The sequence below is a fragment of the Leishmania donovani genome, chromosome 5 (assembly GCF_000227135.1).
Source record: "Leishmania donovani BPK282A1 complete genome, chromosome 5".
Classification (NCBI taxonomy): Eukaryota; Euglenozoa; class Kinetoplastea; order Trypanosomatida; family Trypanosomatidae; genus Leishmania; species Leishmania donovani.
Genome location: NC_018232.1, coordinates 236059 through 260876, shown reverse-complemented (window position 1 = coordinate 260876; position 24818 = coordinate 236059). Strand labels below are relative to the sequence as shown.

General features: G+C 66.0%; 3 protein-coding genes across 3 annotated transcripts; all 3 read right to left on the bottom strand.

Annotated features, from left to right (window-relative positions):
* Positions 1-430: 430 nt before the first annotated feature.
* Positions 431-4618, bottom strand: LDBPK_050710 (CYC2-like cyclin, putative; the record flags this gene model as incomplete). Its single annotated transcript, XM_003858210.1, has 1 exon — positions 431-4618. The coding sequence occupies one exon, from the start codon at positions 4616-4618 to the stop codon at positions 431-433; it is 4188 nt and encodes a 1395-aa protein (XP_003858258.1).
* A 3279-nt stretch (positions 4619-7897) lies between these two features.
* Positions 7898-13075, bottom strand: LDBPK_050700 (hypothetical protein, conserved; the record flags this gene model as incomplete). Its single annotated transcript, XM_003858209.1, has 1 exon — positions 7898-13075. The coding sequence occupies one exon, from the start codon at positions 13073-13075 to the stop codon at positions 7898-7900; it is 5178 nt and encodes a 1725-aa protein (XP_003858257.1).
* Positions 13076-15684: 2609 nt separating this feature from the next.
* On the bottom strand, positions 15685-23688 carry LDBPK_050690 (hypothetical protein, conserved; the record flags this gene model as incomplete). The annotated part of the gene is made up of 1 exon (XM_003858208.1): positions 15685-23688. The coding sequence occupies one exon, from the start codon at positions 23686-23688 to the stop codon at positions 15685-15687; it is 8004 nt and encodes a 2667-aa protein (XP_003858256.1).
* Between the last annotated feature and the right edge of the window lie 1130 nt (positions 23689-24818).

Sequence of the window (24818 nt, the reverse complement as noted above, 5' to 3'; positions counted from 1 at the left end):
ACACACACACACACACACACCGCGAACATCACGAGCATGCACAGGGGGGGGGAAGGCGCACACGGGCACGGATGCAGAGATTACTTATGTCTGGAGAAAAGCAATATATATATATATATATATATATATATACATATATATAGGGTATTTAGAGAGGTGTTAGCTTAGTTGCTGCAATCTCTGCATGTGCGTGAGTATGCGTGTGCAGGTGATTCCCCTTGTGCCCCGAAGGCGAAAGTAACGAAGAAGAAAGGCAGGGATGCGCATCGCTTGATGGGGCGGCCGCGCTAATAGCCGGACATGCGAACTTCGCGAAACCCACGCGCGCGCACACACGCGTACAGGGTTTGCAAATGCCTTGATCACGATGTCTCTTCGACTTGCGGCCATCGTGCTACCCCCTCTGTGCGCATGTGACCGGGACTGCACCTCAGTAGTCCTTGTAGCTGTCAGGCTTTGAGCGCTTCTTGCCGAGTGAGTGCTGCGACGCGAAGGCGGAGCGGCGGTGCACCGGTGCTTGGTGATCCGCGTGCGGAGACCGCCGCGGCACGTGTGCCGAAGTCGCCTGCTCGCCGCCGCTGCCGCCATCTGCACCTGACCTGGCGATGGGCCGCGCTGGGAAGGTGTGGGGGTGCGCGCTACTCCCGCTCGTACTGCTACTGTTGTTGCCGCCGCCGCCGTAAATGCCAGACATCTTCATCGCCGACACGACAGTCTCGATGCCGCTGCGGAAGCCGCTCGGCTGCGACGGATGACCTGCCACACGGCCCGTCGTCGTCCTTGCGTACGTGCTGAAGCGCGCCAGCGAGTTGATGCACGCCGGGCTCGTAAACGAAGAGCCTGGTGAGCGCGCATCGCTGCCACCTTCGAGGGTGGACAACGACGCACGCTGCGCGGCAGCCACAGTGTCATCAGTGCCTACCGCCGTCGCTGGCGTCCTCGTCGACGTCATACCAGCAACTGCCAAGTCGCTACCCGGACGGGTAACCGATGGGCCTACCGAAGCCGGCGACGCTGCTGCCGCTTGCTGCTGCTGCTTGCGCATACGGCTGCTAACGTAGTAGTACGGCTGGGCGTTGACGTTGATGCCGCTTCCATGGGTGGTGGACGACGACGGTGACGTGAGCTGCACGGTCGTGCCAGCCACAGACGGCAGTTGCTGTTGCTGTGTCGATGCAGTGTGCTGGTGCGACTCCGCACCAGCATCCGCCGAGGTCGACACCGCCGCCACGGACGCTGCTACGCGGTTCGTGATGTCGAAGTGAGCGGAAGAGGAGGCTGCGGCGAGGTGTCGCACTTGTATCGACGCGCGAGCGACGTCGTTGCCCTGGTAGTAGTATGAGAACGGTGCTGGGCCAGAGACGGCATGCTTCTGCTGACTAGGGCACTGGCCCGACGAGGGCGGCGACGCAGACCTGTCGAGCCGGCTGCCTTGGCTCACCGCCGTCGGCGCCGCTGCTGCCGCCGAGGCAGACGCGGAGGCGGAGAGGGTGCCAAAGTAGCCCCCGTTAGCGTTGTTCGCGAAGTTCATAAAATTGTTGTAGCGCACACTGTCGAAGCCGCTGCTACCGCCGCTGCTGCTAATGGCAGTGGAATGGGCGCCGCCACCGCCCATCATGATTGCGCCGCTCGAGCTACGGTGCGGCACATTGCTGCCGTCGCGGTGGGACCGAGAGGCCTGGTACGGGGGCTCGGAGGCCCAGGCCGCCCCCGCCGTGGCAGCAGCGGCTGCGGCAGTCGTGGCACTGCTCGTGGCACGCTTCTGCGCGGACAAGGGTGATAGCCACGTACTTGCCGAGGACGGCCGCTGATGCCGCAGCGCTGCGGCCTTCTCATCCTCGCGGTGGTATTGCTGCCAGCGCAGACCCTCCTCCTTCCGGGCCGCGGCTGCGGCGACAGCATTTTCCTCCGCCTTGGCAAACACGCAGCGCTCCAGGCGCGCCAGCCACGGCACCACGAGCGTGTGCCACTGATGCAGCCGGTAGGCGCCACGCAGCACCTTCAGGCGCTGCTGCTCCGCCGCGGGCAGGGCGGTGACGCTGGCGGCGGCGTCCTTCATGGACGAGCCGGCGGCCGAGTCGGGACCCTGCTGCTGCAGCTTCGCGTTTGCCTCGGCGATTTCGCTATCCTCCTCGTCCGACACGTACGCGGCGACTTCGTCCGGGTACGCCGCCGCAAAGGCTTCGAGCTGCGCGCTGGTCGGCTCCGCGTCAATGCCGAGCTCCGCGAGCAGATCTAGCAGCGCCATGTACTCGTCTACATGCACCTGCGTCTCCCACTCCAGCTTCTCGAGGAAAAGCAGCTCTAGCTTATTCATCTCGCGTCCGCTGATGCCGCCGATACGGCCGTAGTAGACGTTGCTGTAGTATACGTCGTCGCGCAGCTTGATGCCGAGCACGATGCTAGTGATGAGTAGACGATGTGCGTTGTAGATGGTAACAGGGTGCCCGCTGTGAAAGACGTACTTGAGCAGAAGTAAAAATGAGCAGAGGAGCGCCTCGCCGCTGCACGCGCAGTACCGCACCAGTCGCTGCACGTACATGGTCACCGTCATCGGCGGTATGCAGTGGGAGTGAAAGTCGCTCGACGGGATTGGCTCGCCCTTGTGCAGCTTGCACAGCATGCGCATCATGAAGGAGAGGGCAAGAAAGGCGTAGCGAGTTTCGATCAGCTTGATTGGCGGGCGTGTCGGCGCGAGCGTGGCGCCGCCGTCGGCACCCGCTGCCTGCGGGCCCTGCTGCTGCTGCTGCGCGTCTGGCGGAGTAGCGCAGCTAGGCTGGCTCGTGCTTCTCCGCGGGCCGTCAGACGCGGGCTCGGCCGCGGTCCTGTGGGCTGCCGCGGCTACGGCTGCCGTGACAGGGGCCGCCAGCTTCGGCGGCTGGGACGGCAGAGGGAAGCAGGACGGGTCGTACGGAATGCCAGCCGTGACGCTGTCGCTGGCGTGCCGCCGACTGGCCAACACGCCAGTACTGCTGCTGCTAACGCAGTTGCCTCTGCTCGCACCCGCGACACGCGCCCTCCGAGTGCGACTGTCGCGCTGCTGCGGCTGCTGCTGCTGCTGCGATGCGCGACGGGAAGCGGACGATGCTCCTTTTTCACGGTTCGCATCAGTGGTGGCGACATGCGACGGCGACGCGCGCTCGCCCTCGTCGTCCTCATCTTCCTCGAGGATCGCGGAGGCGGCGGCCGCGGTGGTGGTGGTGGAGCTGGAGACGTAGCGAAGCTCGTCGAGCGCCACTGCCTCACCCTCTCCGGTGGCGAAGCGCTTTGGCGGCGGCACCACCGGCGTGGCGTCTGGCGCGGAGAGGCAGGCGGAGCTCATGGATGTGACGGCGGCGCCGCCACCGGGGGCAATAATCATGGCGGCAGTGGCCGCTTGGGGGTCGTGGTTGTCCTCGTCCCGTTCCCCTCCATGGCGCCGAAGATGCGGCGGCGGGTGCAGGGCGCGCCACACCTCTTGATCTTCTTCGTACTCGGCATCGTCGAGCGTGCGCGCGCGGTTGCCATCGCCGTTTGGGTTACCGCTGTCGCCACGGCGCTGGTGAAGCTGGCTCATGGTGCGGCTGTTGCGGCCACTGCTAGGGCCTCCCGGGTCGGTGCCATCCTTGTTCGTGCTCGCTGTTGTCGTCGTCGTGGTCGGCCTGTGCCGCGAGGAAGAGGAGGGGTCTACAAACGTGGAGGGGTCGGGGATGCGCATGGCGGCGCCGCAGCGGTGATGCGGATGCGTTCGCTCCTCCTCGTCCTCCAAGTCTGCCTGCGGCTGCGGCTGCTGCGGTGGGAGCGGTGGCGACGACGGATCCCGCAGAGGCTGTCTTGGACGCTTGCTGGATGGCGCGCTACATCTGACGCGGTGCTGCTGCGAAAGATCGTCGCTGTGGCGACGGTGCTGCTGCTGCTGGTCGTCGTCGTTGCCAGCCACGGCGGCGCCGTCCACGAAAGCGGCACTGACAGCGTCGTCGGCAGCTACTTCGTCGTCCTCGTTGTCGCGGGCGCGGCTGCTCGAGCACGAGTCCAGCGATGGCTGCAGGGAAGAGCAGGGATTCGAGTAAAGGTGGTTTGCCTCGTCGACGACACGTTGGGCGCGGGCTCGCTGTACCTGTTGCTGATGGGAGGAGACCCCGGAGAGGGGTGTAGACTGCTCGGAGCTGTCCGTCGCCGCTGACGTGACGCTGGCGTTGGTGTTGGAGTGAAGCAAAATGGTCAGGTTCGACGCGCTACCGCTGCAAGTGCTGGGGGAGAGGCGCTTCACGTGCTGGCTCTGCTGCTGCTCTGGAGACACGGTGATCGCTGCGCTGGCGTCTGGGCAGCCCTGGTGGTGTTTCTCTTGCGTAAACGGCGACGCGCGCGTCGCAGTGGTTGCAGGGGCAGACGTCGCCGTTGTTGTTGACGGCTGCGGTGGTTGCTGCGGCGACTCCGCGTATGTAGGAAAAGCTGAATGGATGCGATCCGTCGAGCGCGCGGTAGACACGGCGGCACACGCGCGACGAACGTTACTGGAGCCGCTAGAGCCAACAATACCGCTGATGCCGTTGCTGCCTCCGGCGGCAGACGCTGGCGGACGATGCGCGAGCTGAGACGAGCGTGTATGATGCGGCGGGCAGGCTTCTACACAGTCCATGAAAGGAAGGGTACGGCGGACACGCACGCACGCACACGAACAAGCACACGCACCCTTTTTGGAGAGAGGAAGGAGAAAGAAGGCAGATGGTGATGGCGATGGAGGGGCTCGCACCGAGCCGTTTGACCAACGCACACACGCACGCACGCACGCACACAGAGAAAAGGAAGCAACCGAGGAGGCAGATGATGCGCCACTGAGATTCGTGATCGTCACCCACAAGGATCGAAAACAGAAGGGAAGTGCGTGAGAAGAGCGCGAAGCAACACAAACAAAAGAGGGAAAGAGGACGCGCACAGCAAAGACAGGCAGCGACAGCCGAGTGGAAGATGGTTACGTGGCGGCGGAAGGCAGAGGGTGTCGACGTCGCTTCCCCCCTCCCTCCCTCCCTCCCTCCCACTTTCACAGCGAGGCCGAACGGTCACGGACGCAACCAGAAATGAAAGACACACACACACACACACACAGAGGGAGGGAGGGAGGGAGGGAGGGAGACAGCCAGAGAAGGAGGAGCGAACACGCGACGGCAAGCGCCGCACCCCGAACAACAAGTCAAAGCAAACAAGGACCGGGCGATCCCCTGCGCACGCACTCCAACGAGCACAGGCGGGCGTGCGGGGGAGATGGGCGAGAAGGGGCGGTGCCGGCGGGCAGAATCGTGTCGGTCCGTCCGTCAGAGCGGGAGAAGACAACACGAAAGCGGTCAGACACACCCACGCACGCGAAGCGACGACAGGAAAATGAAAGCGAGAACACGACGAACGACGCCGCGATGAGAGCCGGCAGAGACGCCGTCGCCACACCGCCTTCTTGTCCGGGTGCGCGGTGGTCTGTTCAAGCTGCTACCGCCCCTCTCCGCACGTGCCGCCCCCCTCTCTCTTTTTCTCTTTTTTTTCTTCTGTGTGCGTATACGTGGCGCACGTATGCAGGTTGATGGGCGAGTGCGGAGTGTGGCAGCGATGATCCTGATGATTGAGGACGACGATGGGCGAGAAGGGTGGGTAAGGGAGGGGAGAGGGAGGGGCGCGCAAGGGGCTGCGATAACAGGGACACAGACACGAACCGAGGCGCTCGTTAGGATGTTAAACTTCGTTAGTCTATAGCTGTCACTTCTCGTTTTTTTTTTCCTGCACGCTGCGGCTGCGGTTTAGCGGAAGCAGCAGCGCAGCGGGCGCAAAGGAGGGAGGGGAGGGGAGGGAGGAGGGGGCCTTTACCCTTCCTTCTGGTGTATAGGAGAAAAGGCGTTTCGTAGCTTATCAAAGGTGAGCGGACGAGAGAGGGAGGGGTACAGCAGGAATAGGGAAGGTACAAGGGAGCGAAAGGGCAGCGAGGAAGTGCACGTGCGAGAGTCCCGGTGCGAGGAGCTGCGCGCACTTCGCTGATGTGCGTCTCCTCTGAGACCGAGAGACGGGAGCGGAAGTATGGGGGCAGGGCAGGGATAACAAGGCAGAAGGGTGGGGGTGGTGGATGTGTAGGCCGGAGGCGAGTCGAGAGAGGGAATAAGCGAGGGCGGCGCACACACGCACACGCACGCAGGGAGACGCACCGGCTCCCTTTCACCTACACGTCAAGATCGAAACGAGGAGGAACAGCGACACCTCGGAAAAGAGCTAGTAGTGAGGGAAGAGGAGGGGGGGGGAGAGAGAAAGGGCTGCAACAGAGGGCGTGCGCGCGTCCGCACGCGGGCGCGTGAGCTGTGCGCTGTCAGTGATGGTGTGCGTACGTGCGTGCGCTTGCGCTGCTGCTTGCCGTTGCGGGGGAGCGGGATGCAGTCCCTTCTTTACGTTAGGGGGTTGATGGCTGCTGCTTGAACTCTTTTCGTTGATGCATTCGCCGTCGAGTGCTTGGGAATCATAGAGAGCCGCACTATCCGTCGATGCATGTATGGACGTCCCCCATGTAGGAGTTTATGTTTGCGTGCGCGTGTGGCACGACAGGGACGGCGAAGAAGAGAAAGCAAGCGGGGAGGGGAGGGGCGGTGCGAGTGTGAAGGGCATGAGAGACACAGAGCGATGAGGACGGCTTTGCTGATGATGATGCCCACCGTGTGTGAGGTACAGCCTGCATGACCCTCACGCGCCAGACCCTCATCATCGTCGACACAGCATGCGTCAGCACGCCGAGGGGATGCAGAGAGAGACGACGGGACCACATCGACCGCAGCATTACTTCGTGCCGCAGAGCGAAACCTCAGAAAAGCCAAAGCGGAGCGAAAAGGGCAGGGCGGCCACGCATCACCTCAGCGTATGGGCGTGCGCCTGCGCGTGCGCTCGGCAGTCGGCGAGTAGGGAGAGCAGAGAGCATCGGCCAATGCCCACCCATCGCCATCTCGCCCCCCTCCCCCCTTCCCTCTTGCTACCTTCGAATTTCGGTTTTGTGTGTGTGTGTGTGTGTGCGTGTGTGTCTCACTGCCTCTCGCTTCAGCCGCAACGACGCCGTGACCCGGGAGAGGGAAAAGGCGAGAAGGGAGTGCGGGACAGAGAGGAGCGTACCACGTGCGTGTGTGCGCCACTACAGCACGCGCCTCCGCCCCCGCCCCCTTTGTTCGTCTCCGAGTCGCAGCAGCAACGGTATTGCTCGGTGGCGAGGCAGGAGACATTGAAGTACATGTCCCTGTAGCTGCACGGAGGGGGGGGGGGCCGCGGTGTGCGTGCCCTCGGCCAGGGATGCGGCGCGATGAGGCCGAAAGTGACCGTGGTGGTGGTGGTGGTAGCGATGGGGGTCCGTACCTCTCCTTCTCGTTCTTCTCGCACCCGTCGTCTACCCCCTCGCCTTTTTCCCAATCTGTGGGGCTACCGAACATCATGCCACGCCACCACGTCCCCACTCCCAACCCCTTTGCAGCCTACCCGCGCATCAGCACCGCTGACCGCCAACACACAGACACACAGACACAGACACTGGCACACCTCATCCCGTTCTTTACGGCATAGCATCTAAGTTCCACGAACCACGCGCGCTGCCATCGCTGATCAACGCATACATACAAACACGCAAGCACGGGCACGGATCAGGGTCGGTCGGTCGGTGGTGGTGAAGGGAGCGGATGCGTGGGAGGCGTACCCACACGCATGCGCGCACACGGGCCTCAGAAGCAGATACACACAGAACGTAGGAAGGGCGAGCAAGTGAAAGGGGGAGGGGCATGACACGGACGGGGATGGACGGATGCCGATGATGGCCGTTGCGGGTGTACCAGGGGAGTGGGAGGGCGCGCGCGCATCATCTGCTTCCCTACTCGTGTCGCTCTTCTTCGACAGCAGCATCAGCAAGACGAGGTCAAACATGATCGTTGGCGCGGCGGTAGATGGGCTTTGGGCGTGAGAGCCGCTCCACCGCCGCACGCTGCGCCTCACCCTCCTCGCTACTCGGCACCGGCCGTAGAATCAAGTAGGGGCGGCGGTGCTCGTCTAGGTGCACCTCCTCGACAACGGTGCGGGTGGCGCCGCGTGCGCGGTGCCGCGCGTCGTCGGCGTCACGCACGCCAAGCCCAGAATCGGCGGCGCCGTTTTCCGCGGCTGCAGTGCCATCGGCGGGGATGCGCCGACGCCGCGACAAAGCGGGCTGCCCAGGCAGCACCTTCAGCCCCTCGCGCTCCGGCGCCAGTGCCCACGGCGACTTGCGTGCCGGGTCGTGAATGCGTATGGAGGAGTAGGCCGAAAACGGCAGTCCGTCCGAGATACCGTTCACCGTCTTCACGTTGACCGCGCCGCCGCCTGTAGCGGAGGCCTTGCCGCCCGTGCGCGGTGGTGAGCCGGTGGCCGAGCGCGCACCGACCATGTATTTGAAGGAGATTCCCGGAACGTGCGGGCGCGCGCGCGACCCGGTGAATTCCTGCGTGTAGTCCGTCGTCCCGCCATCGTGCAGGGACGGGGATGCGGCGCGCACGCTGCTCGGACCGCCGCGGCCGTCAGTGCCACCGTCCGCGATGCGCGGCTTGAACTCGCGACGCAGATCGACCACAGGAATCGCATTCGCCGCCGCCGCCGCGTGCTCTCCGCCACCTCCAGCCCCTCCGCCAGCGCGTACGCCAGTGGCCGTCACCGTCGTGGAGTCAATGATTTCGTCAAGCCACTTGCTGCACGTCTGCGCTGTCACGCTGCTGATTCCGTCAACACCGCCGTGACTGCGGCGAGAGATGGGGCTTATCGCCGTGGCAGCACTCGCGCCGAGGCTGCCTCGGCGCTGTCGCAGGGTGCTCAGGCGTGCAACCGTGGCCTTGCTGAGGTAGGCCGGCTCTTCCTTGCGCGCGGGCGAACCGCAGGCGTTGGGATTCGCGTCCGAGGTGTGTCTGCCAGCATACGCCGTGGCAGCAGCGGCAGCGGCGCTATTACATGTTCTCAAGTTGTTCGCCGCGTTGCAGCTCTCGCTGCGCTGAGCACGCCTCTGCTCCTGCTGCCATCGCTTCTGGGTCGACGGTGAGTGGGCGCGCAGGTGGTTGCCAAGGCCCCGTGACCACGCCCGCTCCCACGACGGCGCCGGCGCCGCCGCGCTGACGCTTGCCGTGTCAGCGCCGCTGATGCTACTCCTCCTGTTACTGGTGACGCTCCTAGACCTCGTTGCTGCCGCGGCGGCCCTTGTCGCGTCAACGGATGACGACGTGGCGGGCAGGAGGCCGTGCGGCTGATCAGAGAAGCTGCTCCGGCGCCATGAAGCAACTCGCACCGGCGCCGCCGCGTCCTTGACCGCCGCTGCTACAGTGCCGTGTGTGTTGGGCTCTACCGCCGGATCGACCTTATCCTTGCCGAGAAACAGAAGACCCACGGACTCCGTCATCGCTGCTGCCGATGTTGGTGGCGGTGGCTGTGAAGGGAGGCTGTAGGGTTGGGCAGCTGCCCAGCGTAGGGAGCCTGACAGGGGCGAGGACCGCCCCCGCTCCTGCTCGTTCTGCTCATACGCGGGCGCCGTGCCGCGGCCCAGAGGGGCTGTGGACGGCATGGCGGACTGCAGTGCTGAGGTGGACAGGCAGTAGGGGTGCTGCGACTCGGCGGCTGACGACATCGTGTCATCCAAGCCGCCACCGGGAGCACTGCAGCCGTCACGGGTGTGGGGATGGGGCGGGGAGCCGCGAGCGCCGAATCGCTGTCGCTGCTGGCTACCGTAGTAGAGCGCCGCCGCACCACCATCCGTACCACCACTGCGCGCGCTGGACGCTGGCTGGCTGTCCGGCAGAACGCTTCTCTGCGCCTCTGCCACGGCGGTGTTGCGGAAAGCATCCAGCAGCGCCGACGTCCAGCGATTCCGCTCGCCGGAGAGGGGTGAGTAACTGCCATAGGCCGCAGCATCGCTGACCAATGCTCGCGTATTGGTCGTGTCCAGCGGCACGGTCCCGACCGAGGTGGCGCGAGACCGACTCTGGGAACGGGTATACGGACTGCCGCCGACACGAGCGTAGCGACCGCCGCCGACGTTGATATACCCGAGCGGCCGCCGCACCCGCGGTGGTGACGCGAACGGCTCCCACGAGCGCCGTGTGCCGGCATAGCGCCATGGAATGCCGACTGTGGTGAGGGGAAGCGCGCTTCGACGCTTCGCCGTACTGTGCTGCCGGCGCTGCCGTCCCCACGAACCGTCATCGCTGCTGTCCGCGCCAGAACCCCTGCCGCTGCGGTTGTCGTCACGATGGCTCGACCGCCGGCGACGGCCGCTGCGCTGCCGGCTGCCCATGCCTGCTCCCACAAGGTCCGCGTTGCCGTCACGCAGCAACTTTGCGAGGCGGTAGAGGTCTCGACTCGTCAGCTTCTCCGAGCCGCTTTCGGCATCCTCCTCGTCATCGGCATCGCTGCTGTCGCCGTCGTCGTTGCCGCTGCGCCCCCTGCTGGTGCTGCGTCGGGCGTTCGTGCTACGGCTGCGGGGTTTCGACCGTATGCTGCGGGGCTGCCGCTGCCACTGCCCGTTCTTCTGTGTGTCTGAGGGGTCGAAGTGAGCGGCCTTGCCGGGCCGCTTTCCCGACCGCGTTGAGGCGGACCCCGGCGGCGCAGCAAAGCCGCCACCACCACCAGCTCTGCCGCGGCCGCGTGCCGATGTGCGGGGGCTCTTCTTGTCTCCCAGCGTGGACGTGGAAGAGTCAGACGGGGACAGCGGGGCTCGGCATGATGCGGTGGACGCGATGCTGTGGATGCTGCGTTCCATGCTAGATGGCTTCTGCGTGTTGTCCTCTTCCTGCGGCGACAGCGGTTCTCGTGCCACGCCGGCGGCCGCAGCGGGCTGCGGTGGACTCGCGTGCTCGGCGCGCGGAGCCGACTTCGATCGCGAGCTCCGCAGCTTCTTCGACGCCAACGCGTCCTTGCCAGCTGCCTCGTGGCGCCGGCGCTCTTCCTCCTCTTGTCGTCGCTTAGCGGCTGCGGCAGCGCTGCGTGCCGCTGTTGTTGCAGTTTGCCGCACCGGCCGGAGAATCGAGGAGGCAGATGCCTTGTTATTGCCGTCACGGTGCGCAGACGATGATGATTGCGATGTGGCGGCTGCACCAGCGCCAGCACTAGCAGAAACTGACTTGGATGTCATGGCGCCGGTGGAGTGGTACGTACCGTCGTTGCAGTCGCCGTCGCCGTCGCCGCGGTGGTGGCTGTGGTCCCTCGTTTCACGGGCTGCCGCGTGGCGCGGTGGCGAGGAGGACGACGGCCTTGGCGGCTGCATCTTGTCTTTGTGCAGCGCCGCGTCTTCCTCTTCTGCGGCGCTTTTCTGCGCTGTGCCCGATCCCACCGCGCTGTCTGTGTCCTTGACCAAGGATGCGTCGCGAAGGCGACCAGGTTCGGGGCTGTGCGAGGCTGCTGCTACCTGCGCGCCGGCGTGCGCACCACCACCACCATCTCCACTGTTGCTGTCGCTGTCCTCCGAGCTTTCTCCTAGTGGCCGGAGTCGGTGCCCAGGTGACCGCACGCCAGCTTCGGGCAACTGATCTTCCTTGAGCACGGTCGAACTCGGCACACGGAGTGCGTTCGCGGCTGCAGCAGCCGCTGGTGGCGGTGCCACGGACAATGACGGTGAGGGCAGTGATGCAGTCGGCGGTGACGTCGAGCCGGAGTACGACTGCTGCTGTGGCTGCTGCGGTGAGGGAGTCGGGATGAGCCGCTCGTGCGGCGGTGGTGGCCCTACGATGCGCTTCATCAGCCGCGGCCCCGCCGGAGACGGGTGCTGCAGCTGCTGCTGGGGCGATGGCACCAACCGCACTGCTGGGGGAGAGGCAGCCGCCATGCTTCGGCCCGCGCCAGGAGGCGGAGGACCCATGATTGCACTCTTTGCCCCTACCACGACACCACCGCCGCCAGGGCGGCCCTTTATCGCCATGAACTGAACAGGTGGCATCCTCATCGGCGAGCTTGCTGGGGCTGGTGCTGCTGCTGCGGCACCACCACCGCCGCTCGCATTGCCGGCCTTTGACAGGCTCACGGGTGTCGGCGACTTGCCACGCAGCGAGGCTGGCGGCTGCCCCACCATCATCTTCGCGTTGACCATCAACTGCGGAGGGGGCATCGGCTGCTGCTTCTGGGGTGGGGATCGACTAGCAGGGTGAGGCAGGGAGCGACTACGCGGCATCCAGGTGCTGCTGCTATGGGGACCGGTAGGGCCGCCACCGACGCCTTTCTCACGAACGTCCAGCTCAGGCGGCGTCTGCACTCGTTGCGGCCGTTGCTGCAGCGCTGCAGCTTCGCGCCGCAGTCGCTCGTTCTCTCGTTCCCTGTCCGAGGCACTGCCGGACTTCAGCGAGCTGAGAGCGTTGGTGAGGCTCCGCACCAGGTTGAACCTGTGACTCTTGCCTGTGGCACCAGCCGTTGCCACTCTTGTTGGCTGTGGCTGCAGTGGTGACGGCGACGGCAAGGCGGTCGCCTGCATCGGTGACCGCACAGGACTTTGCCCGAGGCTCACGCGAAGCGGCGAAGGGCTGCCTCCACCGCCAGTGGCAGCAGCAGCAGCAGCACCTCGACCCATCGCCCCCGGTGGCGGTGATGTTGTGGGTGACGGCCGCCGGCTTGTCTCCCAACCCTGCCCTGGTGGCATCATCATCTTGCTATGCACCACGGCCTGTGGCGGCGCTGCGGCGGCGGTAGCGCCGGGGGCTCGACTGGGGCCGGGGCCTCCCATCAGCAGCTTCATGCCTGGCGGCATCATGATCTTCTTCCCGTTTACAAAGGCGAACTGCGGGAATGAGTGAAGTGGGCCGATGGGGCCGCGTCCTGGCGAACCAGGCGGCGCTGTCATCGTCCCTGGTGAGGTGGAGCGGCTTAGTGGCGGGCTCGTCGCGAAGGAGTGACCACCCCCAGCGGCTAACAACGACGACGGTGGCGGCACCAGCACTTTCTGGTTGCCGGCCATCGTGAGCATCTGAGCAGGCGGCCCCTTCCCTCGAAAGCCGGGAGGTACTGCGGCTGCCGGCGGTCCCATCAACCTGGCGGCCCCGCGACCCCCACCGGACGGGTAAGGGCCCTTCACGAGATGTGCGCCTGGCGGCAGCGCCATGACACTGCCGCGATTGGATCCACCGCGTGCACCGGACGGGATCATTGCCGGGGCGCCGCCACCGCGCGAGACTTGCGGGGTATTCGAGAAGCTAACGGAGGCCATGGGCGTGCGTCTCTGGTGCACAGTGCAGGGGGGAGGTCACGGAGTAGAGCGTGAGCAAGACGCAGTGATGCCTCTGCGACGCACGGGGGCGAACACACACACACACCTTGTAACCCACGCACACGCGCGTGAAGGCCTCCTTCCCTTCCTCCCGACTGCAGCCCTTGGTGAAGCAACGAAGCAGCAAGAGCAAGAGAAACTACGAAAGAAGAAAGGGAAGGCGCACAGCGACGAGATGAGCAGGATGATGATGGGGGTGAATGAGGGATAGGGGGGTGAGCAGGATGATGAGGGTGGGATGGGCTGTGTGTGGTTTTAGTTGGGCACGTCTATGAAGCAAACACGCGGGCGCACATGTATGTTCGTGCGAAATCTAAAGCGAGCGATGGGAGATGAGAAAGCAGTCGAGGAAGAAGATCAAGGGCGTGTCGGTGATCACCGCTGCGCGTGATGATGATGGTGATGGCGATGAGTGATGCCTGATGGTCGGTGATGGTGTGCCGACGGCGAGCAGGCAACGGGAGAGCGTGAGAACGCCGTTACACGAGCTGCGTTCCCACGCGCGCACGCGCTCACAGAGAGAGGCGCATGGACGCCGGAGGAAGAGGAGGAGGTGGTGGAGGATGAAGATAGAGCAAGGAAGGACGAGCTCTACAGACGGATGAGGTGAGAGGAGGAGGGGAGCAGGCAGCCGCGCAAGACGCACTTCGACAGGCGAATCGGCGGTGGTGGCGGCGGCGGCGGCTTCCCAGCATCGCCGCGACCGCTACACGTGCAACACCCACAAAAACGAAACGGCCGCCAGGGCCACCAATGCGTCCCTTCCCTCCCTCCCCCTTGTCGTCGTGTGTTGCGTCTCCCATGTAGGTCTTGTGCAGGTCTGCTGGCTCTCCGATCAAGCCCCTCAAGAGGGTGGTCATGGTGGTGGGGAATATGCCCGTGCAAGCCTTTGCGCGAGAGCAACGCGCGGAGGGTGGGGGTGGTGGTGGGGGTTGCGAGCGCAGATATGTTCTGTCGGCGGCCACACCATGGAAAACGGGCAGAGAAGGAGAGGAGCAGTGCAAGAGAGGACCGGCACAGGTGTGTACACACGTCCACATGCATGTCCCACGGGTCGGGGGTGGGGTGGGGGAGCACCCCCCAGATATGTGGTGGTTTGCTGTGGCTTTTGGTTTCGTGGTTCTACTCAGGGTGTGATAGTGAGAGGACTCGCTTCTAATGCCTCCCTTCGCCCTGCCTGCGAGGCACTGCGTTTCGCTGGCCTGCGTGCTGAGGCGCACGTATTCTGCCGTAGCCTGGGAGTGGTGGCTGCGTATAAGACGCAGCCCGGCTCTGCCATCGCTGCCTGCATCTGCGTCGACAGGCCCTGCACTTCCTGCAGCCGGCATCCTTGGCTCAGGCGCCAAGTCCCCCAGGGTGCTCCCGGGGGGAGATCTGCACGGAGACGCGGGTGCGCTCGTCGAGGTAGACCCCCTCGCCACGGGGTCTGCAGACCGTGAGCGTGCGGCCGCCCATCCAGACCCGAGCCCGCACACGTGTACACCGAGCGCGACGCGTGGCATCGGGGGGGGGTATGCAGCGAAGCAGCGCCGCTACAGCGACCACTCGTCGCGTGTGTACTGCCCCATTCGCTCTTGATGGGGTGCGAGAGGTGTGGGCAGTGCGTCCTATATATATGTGTGTGCGAGTACTTGCAGCCAGGGTACTTCGGCGTGTGAGGTGTGGGTGGGGCCCACAAGCGATTAGAGGAGGCAGGATAGGCGTGCCTCGCGGCTGTCAAGGGGACAGAAGCAGGGAGGGAGTTGAGGGCGAGCACACGGCGCTACGGATCCCATCGATGCGGCTCTTGAGGGCCACTGCCGTTCCTTCTCGGTCTCCATGATTCCTCTTCGTCACTGCGGTCGGGGCATCAATGACCCAGACTAGCAGAAAGGCGGAGGCTGGAGAAGCCTACCTCACGGCGTGGGGTGGGGAAGAAGCACGAGTGCGTGAACGCTATGGCAGCTCCACCACTCCTCTTCAGCCGGCACGGCTTGCCCTCAAGATAGACGGGGCTGAGAGGGAGAGGGCGTGTGAGCCGGTGCGAAGGGGTGACGACGGTTGCTGGGGCGTAGAGACGGAATGCATGCAGCGCTCGACAGACACGCATCACACATGCGTAGACCTCATGCAACGACAACGGCGAAAAAAAACGTGAGCGAGAAGAAGTATGTGGAGGGGGGGGGGCTGTGGAGCATTCTGGAGGCGGGTGATGGTGATGGTGGCGGTGTTGGTGGGTGCTGAGGAAGCATTAAGGCCAACAACATGCACAAGAGAAGGCGCGCCAGCACCAACACACTCGCTCACAACACGCCTCTCTCTCTTAACATCTATGCAATATCGGTTTCGTCCGTTTTTTTTTGTTTCTATGCTGCCACACGCACGCGGCAGGGCGAGGGCGTGGACCAATGACGGCGCACACATATACGGATTTCAGATGGAGTGCGTGTCTTTCAAGTCGTCATTCACCCAGTGCTGCGGCTGTCGGTGGCTGTGGTGGTGGTCGCTGGCTTCGTCTTGCTTGCCAGCGTCGGATACCCGACGCTGGCAAGCTTTCGCAGCGTGTCTGCCGCCGTGGGTCGTCGCGGCCGTGGTTGGGCGGCGCTGGCGGCTGCGGGCAGTGTATCCCTGAAGTAGGTTCCTGGGCCGGGGTTGCTGTTTAGTTTTGGGTCGTGACGCTCGCCCGTGCCAAACAACGGCCCGCGCAGCGCTGCCACGTCGGCTGCGAGGCCGGCACCTCGGAAGTAGGTGCCAGGCCCGGGGTAGTTGTTCAGCACCGGAGAGGTCCGCTCGCCAAACCCGAAGCTGGCACCTCTGCCTTCCACCACACCCGCCGCTACCGACGCCGCTGAGTCTCTATAGTAGGTGCCGGGGCCTGGAGTAGCTGTACCTGCTACCGCCCTCATCCTCTCGCCAAAGCCGAAACTTGGGCCTGCGGCAGTCGATGTGCCGTCGAGGTTGCTTGCGCGGTAGTAGGCCCCTGGCCCAGGGGTGTCCAAGCCGCAGCATGCCAGGTGTGGTCGCGGCTCCGCATGCCCAAACGACGGCGCCGTCGCGGCACCGCAGGTGGCAGCGTCGTAGCCGGCGACAGCGTAGCTGCCAGGGCCCGGGTTTTCGTTCAGCACCGCCGATGGCCGCTTCGCGGTGCCGAAGCGCTGCGCCGGCGCTGATCCGGTAGCCGAAGTTGCCTTGAAGGAGGGCGCCACCGCGTAGGTGCCGGGGCCGGGAGTAGCTGCCAACGCCGCACCACCCACGTCGTCCATCCGCACCGCGGAGCCGAAGGACGGCCCGATCCCGGCTCCGCTGGCGAGGCTAGGGCGGTGGGGGTCATACGTGCCTGGGCCGGGTGCGTCACTGCCGCTCTGGATGTTGTTCACGGCACGCTCTGCCAGACCGAAGGCTGCGGAAGGGCCGTTGGTGCTGCTGCCACCGCCGCCGCCGTGGTGGTGCGACGTCGGGTCGACAGGGCTGTACGTGCCTGGCCCCACGAGCGGGGAGGCGTCGACGTCCCCACTGCGCAGCACCGGCCGCGGCCCACGCGGAATCGTAAAGCTCGGGCCCCGTCCTCCCATATGTGTGCAGTCGATGGCACTCCCAACGTCGTACGACCCTGGCCCGGGGGTGCCGCCACCGACAAGGCCACCACGCATGTCTCCGCTGTGCAGGTCGTCGGTGTTGCCTTCGTGCGAGCCCACGACCATCTCCCGTGGCGCTTGCGTGAAGCTCACCGGCTGTCGAATGGCGGGCGGCGCTGGGAGGTCGTAGGCGCCAGGGCCGACACCAGCGTTGCCGTTCGCGGCGCTCAGCATCCGTGGGGCCGTGCCAAAGCGGTGCGCTGCAGCCGCCGATGCTGCGGAGGCACCGGCGCTATACGAGCCTGGCCCAGGCCCCCCGGCCAACCCCACTGGCATCGACGCTGCCGGACGTCCTTGCATGGTGAACCCGCCCGGCTGCCGTGCTACCTGAGTGGAGGTGTACGCGGTATCTGTGTCGTACGCTCCTGGACCCGGCGTGTCGCGTGTGATGTCCATCGAGTCGCCGTGGCGACCCAGCACCAGCGCCGAGCGCCGGTGCTCTTGGACGGCGACCGGATACTCGTAGCTCCCCGGGCCCGGTCGCGGCTCCTGTGGTCGTGGTGCGTGCGGCGCGGGCGGCGCCATGGTGTGGGTTGGCGCACGAGGCAGCACCTGTGCATCCGCTGCCTCGATCATGTAGCTGCCAGGCCCAACATCGCCTTTAGTGGCAGCACCAGGTGCGGTGGCGGGCGGCATGCGCGGTGCGGTGCCGAAACGGTGCGCCGCTGCTGTACTGGCTGCCATATCGCCATGAAGATCGTAAGTGCCTGGGCCGATGTTGTCCCCCTGCGCCCCTGCACCCCATTCCACAGCATCCGCCGACGCAGACAGCGCCATGCGTGGCGCCTGCGAGAAGGTCGGACCGGCCCGGGTAGAACGCGAAGTAGAGGAGGCATTCACATTCGGCGAGTATGCACCCGGACCTGGCGTCCACGGCACGCCACCGTCGTGAACGCCGACCGCCGCAGTGTCGACGTCGCCGACAGACACGTCGGCGCAGGCGTACCGCGCTGCGGTCCCGAAGCGCACGCCAGGCGCGGATGGTCGCACCGCAGCATCCACCACGTTGTACGTCCCAGGCCCAGGCAAGGTGGCGTCGCCTGTCGGCGAAGCTGTCTCTGCTTTCGGGAACGACGAGCCGCTATGCAGCGGCGCAGGAGCCGGTACGGCGTACTCGCCTGGGCCTGGCGAGGCGGTCGCGAGGGCTGATGATCCATCAGTCGCGTCTGCGGCTGCACTCCTCATCGAGGTGCCGAACCCCCACTGCGGGCCTTCAGGAAAGAAAGGAGGCAGATGGTACGCGCCAGGTCCTGGGGAGGACGCTTCGCCTTTGTCGTTGCCGCGAACGCCGTTGACGCCGCTCGCCTCACCACCGGAGAGGATGGCGGTGGCGACGCGGGGCAGCGTGGCTCGGTAGGCGGCCTCCACGCTGTACGCTCCCGGGCCCGGAGACTCCGCCACCCCGCCAGCTGCTGTACCCCCCACACTCGGGTTGCCAATATAATCACCACTGCCGCCAGCACGTGGAAAGCTGTAGGCGGCGGCGGCTGGCCCCTGCGAGCTGTGTGCCAGGCCCGCCTCGACATCATAGGCGCCAGGACCGACGCCGTCCGCCTCGGCGGCCTCCCCGACAGTGTTGGCTAGGCGGGCCGCTGTCCCGAAGCGGTGCGCCGACCGTGCTGGGCGAATCGCAGCGTCGTTCGGCGAGTAGGCGTTGGGGCCGGGCACGCTCGCAGCGCCCTCAGCGCCGTTGCGCGCATATGCAGCGAGACCACCAACGCTGCCCTCTGAGAACCGAGGTGCACACCCAAACTGGGCCGCACGCGCGGCTGCGAACCCCGTTGTGACGTAGGCGCCTGGCCCCGGGGTATCGGTGTCGCCAAGGGCGTGGGCAGAGTCGGCGCGCGGGAAGCTGATGGACGGGACCGTTGGATACAGCACACAGGGATTCGGCTCGTACGCCCCGGGGCCCGGCACGTCCGCAGCCGCGCGTGCGTCGTCGCCGACGATCCGCGGAGCGCTTCCAATGCGGACCGCCGGAGAGAGCGCTCCGCAGCCAAAGCCGGCGCTCATGTCGGTGTACGCCTCCGGCATGTACGCTCCAGGTCCCGGGCCTGCGGGCATCGTCGCTGAGGCGCCCGCCTCTGCCAACCGCGGCGCAGTGCCAAAGCCCGCCGCGCCACTGCCGTCGCCGCCGTCCACCAATCGACCGTCCCGCGTCATCCGCACTTCGTAGGCACCGGGGCCCGGCCCATCCACGGCGCCTGCCACGGCGGCGGCGCGAGGGGCAGAGCCGAAGGTGTAGCCACGTCCTGCCTGCACTACGTCGGACGGGTACTGTGGGTCGTACTGCCCTGGTCCCAGCTCGGAGCCGGCACCGGCGCGCTGCTCGTGGGACGGCATCGACGCGTCACCGCTCGCGTAGTAGTCGGCGGCGCCTCGTCCTGCAGGAGCGCGAGCCAGCACCACCCGCGGTGCGTTTTTCTCGACTTGAGCGTACTGGGGGCTGTAGGCACCAGGGCCGCCGCCGTTGCCATCCTTTCGCTCCAGATCCGGACGTGCCACTGCAGAGCCCATCACCGCGCTCCGCACAGGTGGGCTGAGGTCCACCACCTCGTACGCACCAGGGCCGACACCGTCGGTGCTCTGGCCGCCGCTGCTGCGCGAAAAGCGAGGCGCCGTGTCGAAGACGACGCCGCGGGTCATAGGCACCGCAGGCAGGTCGTACGCACAAGGGCCCGGAGCGTCGGTAACGCGTGCGTCGCTGCAGGGGAAGCGCGCGCCCGTGCGAGCAAGCGAGAAGGTGCGCGTGGACGACGCACGCATGTCCACGGGGTCGTAGAGCCCAGGACCTGGCCGCTCTGCCGCCTCGCCCGTTTCGGCGGTGGCGACGGCACGCGCGGTGGACATTACGGCACCTCGGCCAGCCGGCAGTGCGGGCAGCATGTAGCTGCCAGGACCTACATTCGCAGAGGTTGCTCCAGTCGGCACGAGCAGCGAGACTCGCGGGGCGCGGCCGATGATAGCGCCCGGGCGGTTCACGAGGCTCGTGGCGGCGTCGACGTCATAGTCGCCAGGACCGGGGGTAGCTAGATGGGCAAGGAAGAGGGCAGTGCTGGGGTGGTGCGGGCGCCCGTTGGCTGCTGCCGCTGCTGCTGCTCCTTGCCCTCCACTATTGCCCTCCGTGGCCGCCAGCGCCTGTTCATTCGGGAAGCGCGGCGCGCTCATGCCGAGGTACGCGGTGGGACCGCTCGGCGGCAGAGCCGGCAGCGTGTACGCACCAGGGCCCGGCCCGCCGTCCTGCACCTCTTCGCCCTCGACCTTTGCCCGCGCATCCGCCCCGGCGCGCGGGATAACTCCACCCTTGATGCTCTCGCGCACCACCTTGTAGCCGCTCTCCACATCGTAGGTGCCTGGGCCTGCACGCGCGCCATCAACCGTGTCGCCAGCCGTGGCTGCGCTGATCTGGACACCGGCGCGGTGGCTGCCGTCGACAGTGAGCCGCGGTGCTGTGCAGATGAGCGCGCTCGCCGCGGAGCGCTGCAATGCGCGATAGCCGGCCTCCGTATCGTAGGCGCCAGGGCCAGGATGGTCGACGGCGTGCAGGGCCCGGCCATTCAAGTCGTTTGTGCCCTCCGCGACGGCACTCACTGATACTGCCGCGCTCGGGGCGTGTCGCGCCGCGGTGCCGAAGGACCACTGCGGACTGCGCCGCATGCGCCACACGTCGACGCCGCGCACGTCGTACGTGCCAGGCCCAGGGCTGAAGCTGACGTCGTCGCTGAGCAGGGGCGATAAAGGTGGCAGCGCCATTCGCGGTGCACTGCTGCCGACTGCGCTAGCAAGGGTGTCGTCATCGGCAGCTGCCGCCGCGGAGAGGAGCGGTCCTCGTGGACCGCGGTCGTGGCGGAATGTCATAGACAACTCGGGCGCACGACGCTGCACCCACCGCAGCCCGCGCTCCACATCGTACGCGGCCGGGCTGGGTTCTCCGGGTGGCGGAGCGGCGCCTTCTGCGTTTCCGGTGCGGCCGGTCTTCGAGTCGTGTCCTCCGGCCACGGCAGCCGCGGGTGCACCTGCCGTCTTCATAGGGAAGCGCTGGCTGGTCAGGCGCAGGGCTACGCCGCTGCCGACACCCCTCCACAAACTGCCGTCGGTGGCGGCTGCAGCCGCCGCTACAGCAGCTGAAGTGTTGCTGCAACAGACTGTGTATGAGTCTGCAGCGACCGTCTGCCCGATAGTGCGCCGATTGCCACCGGCCAGGGACGGGTGCGCCACGAAGTCGGATGTGGTCGTACCGATGTACGCGCCACCGGCCCAGTCGCGCCACGGCACGACGAGTGAGGCGCGCAGGGGCGTTGCTGCTGCTGCTGCAGCGGCGGCGGCGACAACAACAGAAAAGTGTGCCCCGTCAGCGGACTTGGAAAACTGGTGGCCTGTCCGTGCCGCACCGAGCGGCCTGCTCTGGTCGTAGCGGTCGCCGTCGACGATATTGTATGCACCAGGCCCGGGCACGGCAGCCGCACGCTTCGCCCAGGTCGAGGTGTGCACATAGGCATCGCCGTACCGCAACTGCAGCTGTCGAGCACTGGTGCTGGCGAAGACGACGCCTTTGCCTATCACTTGCTTTCCCGCGGTTGGAGTGGTGTCTGCATCCTTGCCGTCCGTAGCGTCCCCATCGGTGGTGGCCGCCGCCGCACCGCCAGCAGCGACGGCCTTGCGCTCTTCACGCTTGTACACGTCGTAGGCGCCTGGGCCTGGTGTGACGGACTTGACGGCGGGCATGCGGGCCGACTTCGGGATCGCGGCACCGCGAATCCCGTGCGCTGCGGAGCTGGCCGCGTAGGCGAGATCCACGTGGTAGGATCCGGGGCCTGGCACCCCGACGGCGGGGCGGCGGCGCGGGCGGGAGAGGGCTCGCAAGGGGCTCTCATCGTTGGGCAGCGGCTGCTTCTTCCCCCTGCTGCTCCGGCCGGCCTCGTCGTGCTGGTCTTCCGCAGCTGGCGCACCATCCTTGTCTTCGTCGGAAGCTGCTGCCGCTGCATCATTCTCTGATGATGACCGATTTGAGGGCAGCTGCTGCTGCGGCTCATCTTCGACCTTTGTTGGCGCTTCCCCACTCGGCAGGCTAGCCTGAGCCGTTGGGGTGGGCGGCCGTGGCGCTGCCGCTGCAGTGACCTCGGCGTCGTGCTTCGCCGCCAACGAAGTTGCCGTGGCCTTTGCATTGCTGCGGCGGCTACCAGAGCGCGGCGGCTGTGACGGCGGAGCGTCGCGCGCCGCGTCCATGATTATCTCAATGTACGTCCGCCGCTTCGTGGAGCCCATGACGGCGGCGCGGCCGCGCGTGCGCCTAGCCTCGGGGTCATCTAGTGCCTGCCTGAGCTGCGCCGCGCCGGCGTCGTATTCCTGCCTGTAATGCCTCGAGCTGCTTTGCTTGCCACGCGTGTTGCAGCGGCCGCGCAAGAAGGCAGAGGAGGAGCATCGACCATGAGAGGAGGTGCTGGCAGAACCGCTGCCGCCGTCGTCGGCCTTGCTCTCCAGCATTACCTCGGCGTAGAGGGCGTCGTGCGCTTGGTATGGGCAGTCAGCGACATGCGAGGCAGGGTTCACCGCCATCGTAAAGCCGGAGAACTCCGCCCAGTAGCACGTGCACGTGCGCGTGGCGATGTCGCGGAGAACCGCCTCGCCCTTCCCGTGATCCACGCGGCCGTGTGTGGACGACACAGCGGCCACCGCGCCCGCAGAGGTCGACTTTTCTCTGCGGTGCGCACCGCAACTGCGGTCAACACGTCGATCATGACGGCAGTGATGCTTGTCGTGGGCGGGCGACTGCCGCCGCCTCCTGTGACGCGCACGTCTGGTAGAGTGGCACCGTACCTCTGGTGAGGACAGCTGCTGTGGCGACGGGCGTCGAGAGGGTGTCGCAGGTAACTGACCCGGCCACTGCAGGCGCGGGGAGTCCACAGTCGCCGTCTTCGATGCCGCTGGTGCGCCGTCCTTGTTCGTGGCCGCACAATCGGCGGACGACAACCAACGACCTCGCGCCGGCGAGGAGTGCGCGTGACACCTGCCATGAGCGGCATCGGCCACCGCACCGCGAGAGCGGTGCTCACGAGCGTTCACCGGACACGGTAGGACGATGCAGTCACACGAGTCGCATCGGCGACAGCAGTTGGGGCACTGGTGCCGCTGCGCCCGAGGCTGCCGTGGCGGCGAGCATGACCGCGAGGACGAGGTGGACGGCTTCGAGGGGCTGGAGGTGATCGCGGAGGTGTCTGTGCTGGTAAGCGCAGGCGACACGACCTTCACACTAGCCGCTGTCGACCCCGCCGTAGGCCGCGGACTCTCCTGCGTCTTCACGGACTTCTTCTCTGCCTTCACCGACTTTGTGCCGGAACGATGGCGGTTGTCGCCGTCGTCGATGACGATGATGCTGTCACTGTCAAAGTCCATGGGGGGGACGCGAATGGCCGCAGCGGCACCGTCCAATGCCTGCGGAGACGCGGTGTGCATATGGCGCCGCTGTGAGCGCGTGGGACAGCTGCGACTTCGCCGCTGCGGCGAGCAGGGGACGGAGTGTGAGGCGTGGGCGACTCTTTCGGTGGTGACGGTATCATGGCCTTGACGACGGCCCTCATCCTGCATCGCCGCGTACAGGCGCTGGAAAGAGCGCTGCATGACATCCACGTCGACGTCGCGCTCGCGGTCCTGCTTGGCTGTGCCTGTTGTGAGGTGACTGGTGGTGTGCGAGAACGAGGACGGATGCACAGCAGCTGTGCGGGCGCTGCGGGAGCTGCGCGGCATGTGGGCATCCACGCGCCGCTGCTGCTTCTGCTGCCGCCGCCGCCAGCATCGATAGAGCTGCACCGCGCCGGCGCTGCTGAGGGTTCCCATCGCCGGCACCTGCACGTAGTCGTACGCGTAGGAGCCCCCATACAGATCCGTTGTGTGAGGAGCGCTGCTGCGGCTGGTGTTGGCGCTACCGCTGGTGTGGTCGTGGCCAGCGTAGCAAGCCCTCTGGCGTCTAGACCTCGATAGCCGCGACGTCGGCACCATCACGGTCGTGCGAGCAGCAACGACCGCAGCAGTGGATGTAGTGAGGCACGCCGTGAGGGTGCCCGGGGCAATGGTGGCGTTCACTTCCCTCGCCACCTCACGTAGGTACGCCGCGTAAGAGGGGGAGGACGGCATTGTGTGGTGTGTTGTGTGTGTGGGGGCTCGATGAAAGTCTCTCTGCCTGGGCGATGGCGTGCAGGCGCCGGCGGCGGTGACCCTTTCTTTCTCTCTCTATGTGTGTATGCGTGTGTCTCGCGTGCTTGCGGGAGGGGAGGGGTGACCGAAAGAGGGGGTGGGGGAGGAGAGAGCACAGCTTTAGGCGGACACACACACGAGCAGCGGCAAGCGCACGTTATGAGGGCTGCCTTAATACGGATGATTGCCTCTGCAGTCGCTCATCGACGTTTATATATATATATATATGTATGCACGGGTGTGCGTGTGCCGCGACTTTCTCAGAATGAGTGGTGATGGTTGTGCTGCTGTCGTGGCGGTGTTGCGCGCATGCATGCCGTGCACAAGTCTGAGTTGCGTACGCGAGCGCGCAGGCAAGTGAAGGAAGAGGTGTGCCAGAGATGCGGTGAGGTCACGGAGCGCGTCACGGACAGTCCGCCGCCCCACCGCGGCGGACACACGCCTTGTCTGCTGCAGTGGCCCGATACGCGTCAGCGGGCGAGGCGCGGATACACCAAGCAGTGCTTGCTGGCTTACTCCGTAGTTGTCGTCGCCGATGCTGCTGTTGCTGCTGCTGCTGCTGCCGGGAGGGATGCAAGGAAAACCACGCGCAACATCGCACGCAGGCTCTGAAGCGCACGCATACATGCACACGAGTGGACGCAGGGATTCGGATGGGGGAAGGGCGACGGCGGTAGAGCCAGTGGGAGCGCGCTTGCAAGCGGACTCGACGGAGCGAAACGTGGAGATGAAGGGAGGCGTTGAAGTAGAGTTTCGTATTCAATCTGCGCCAG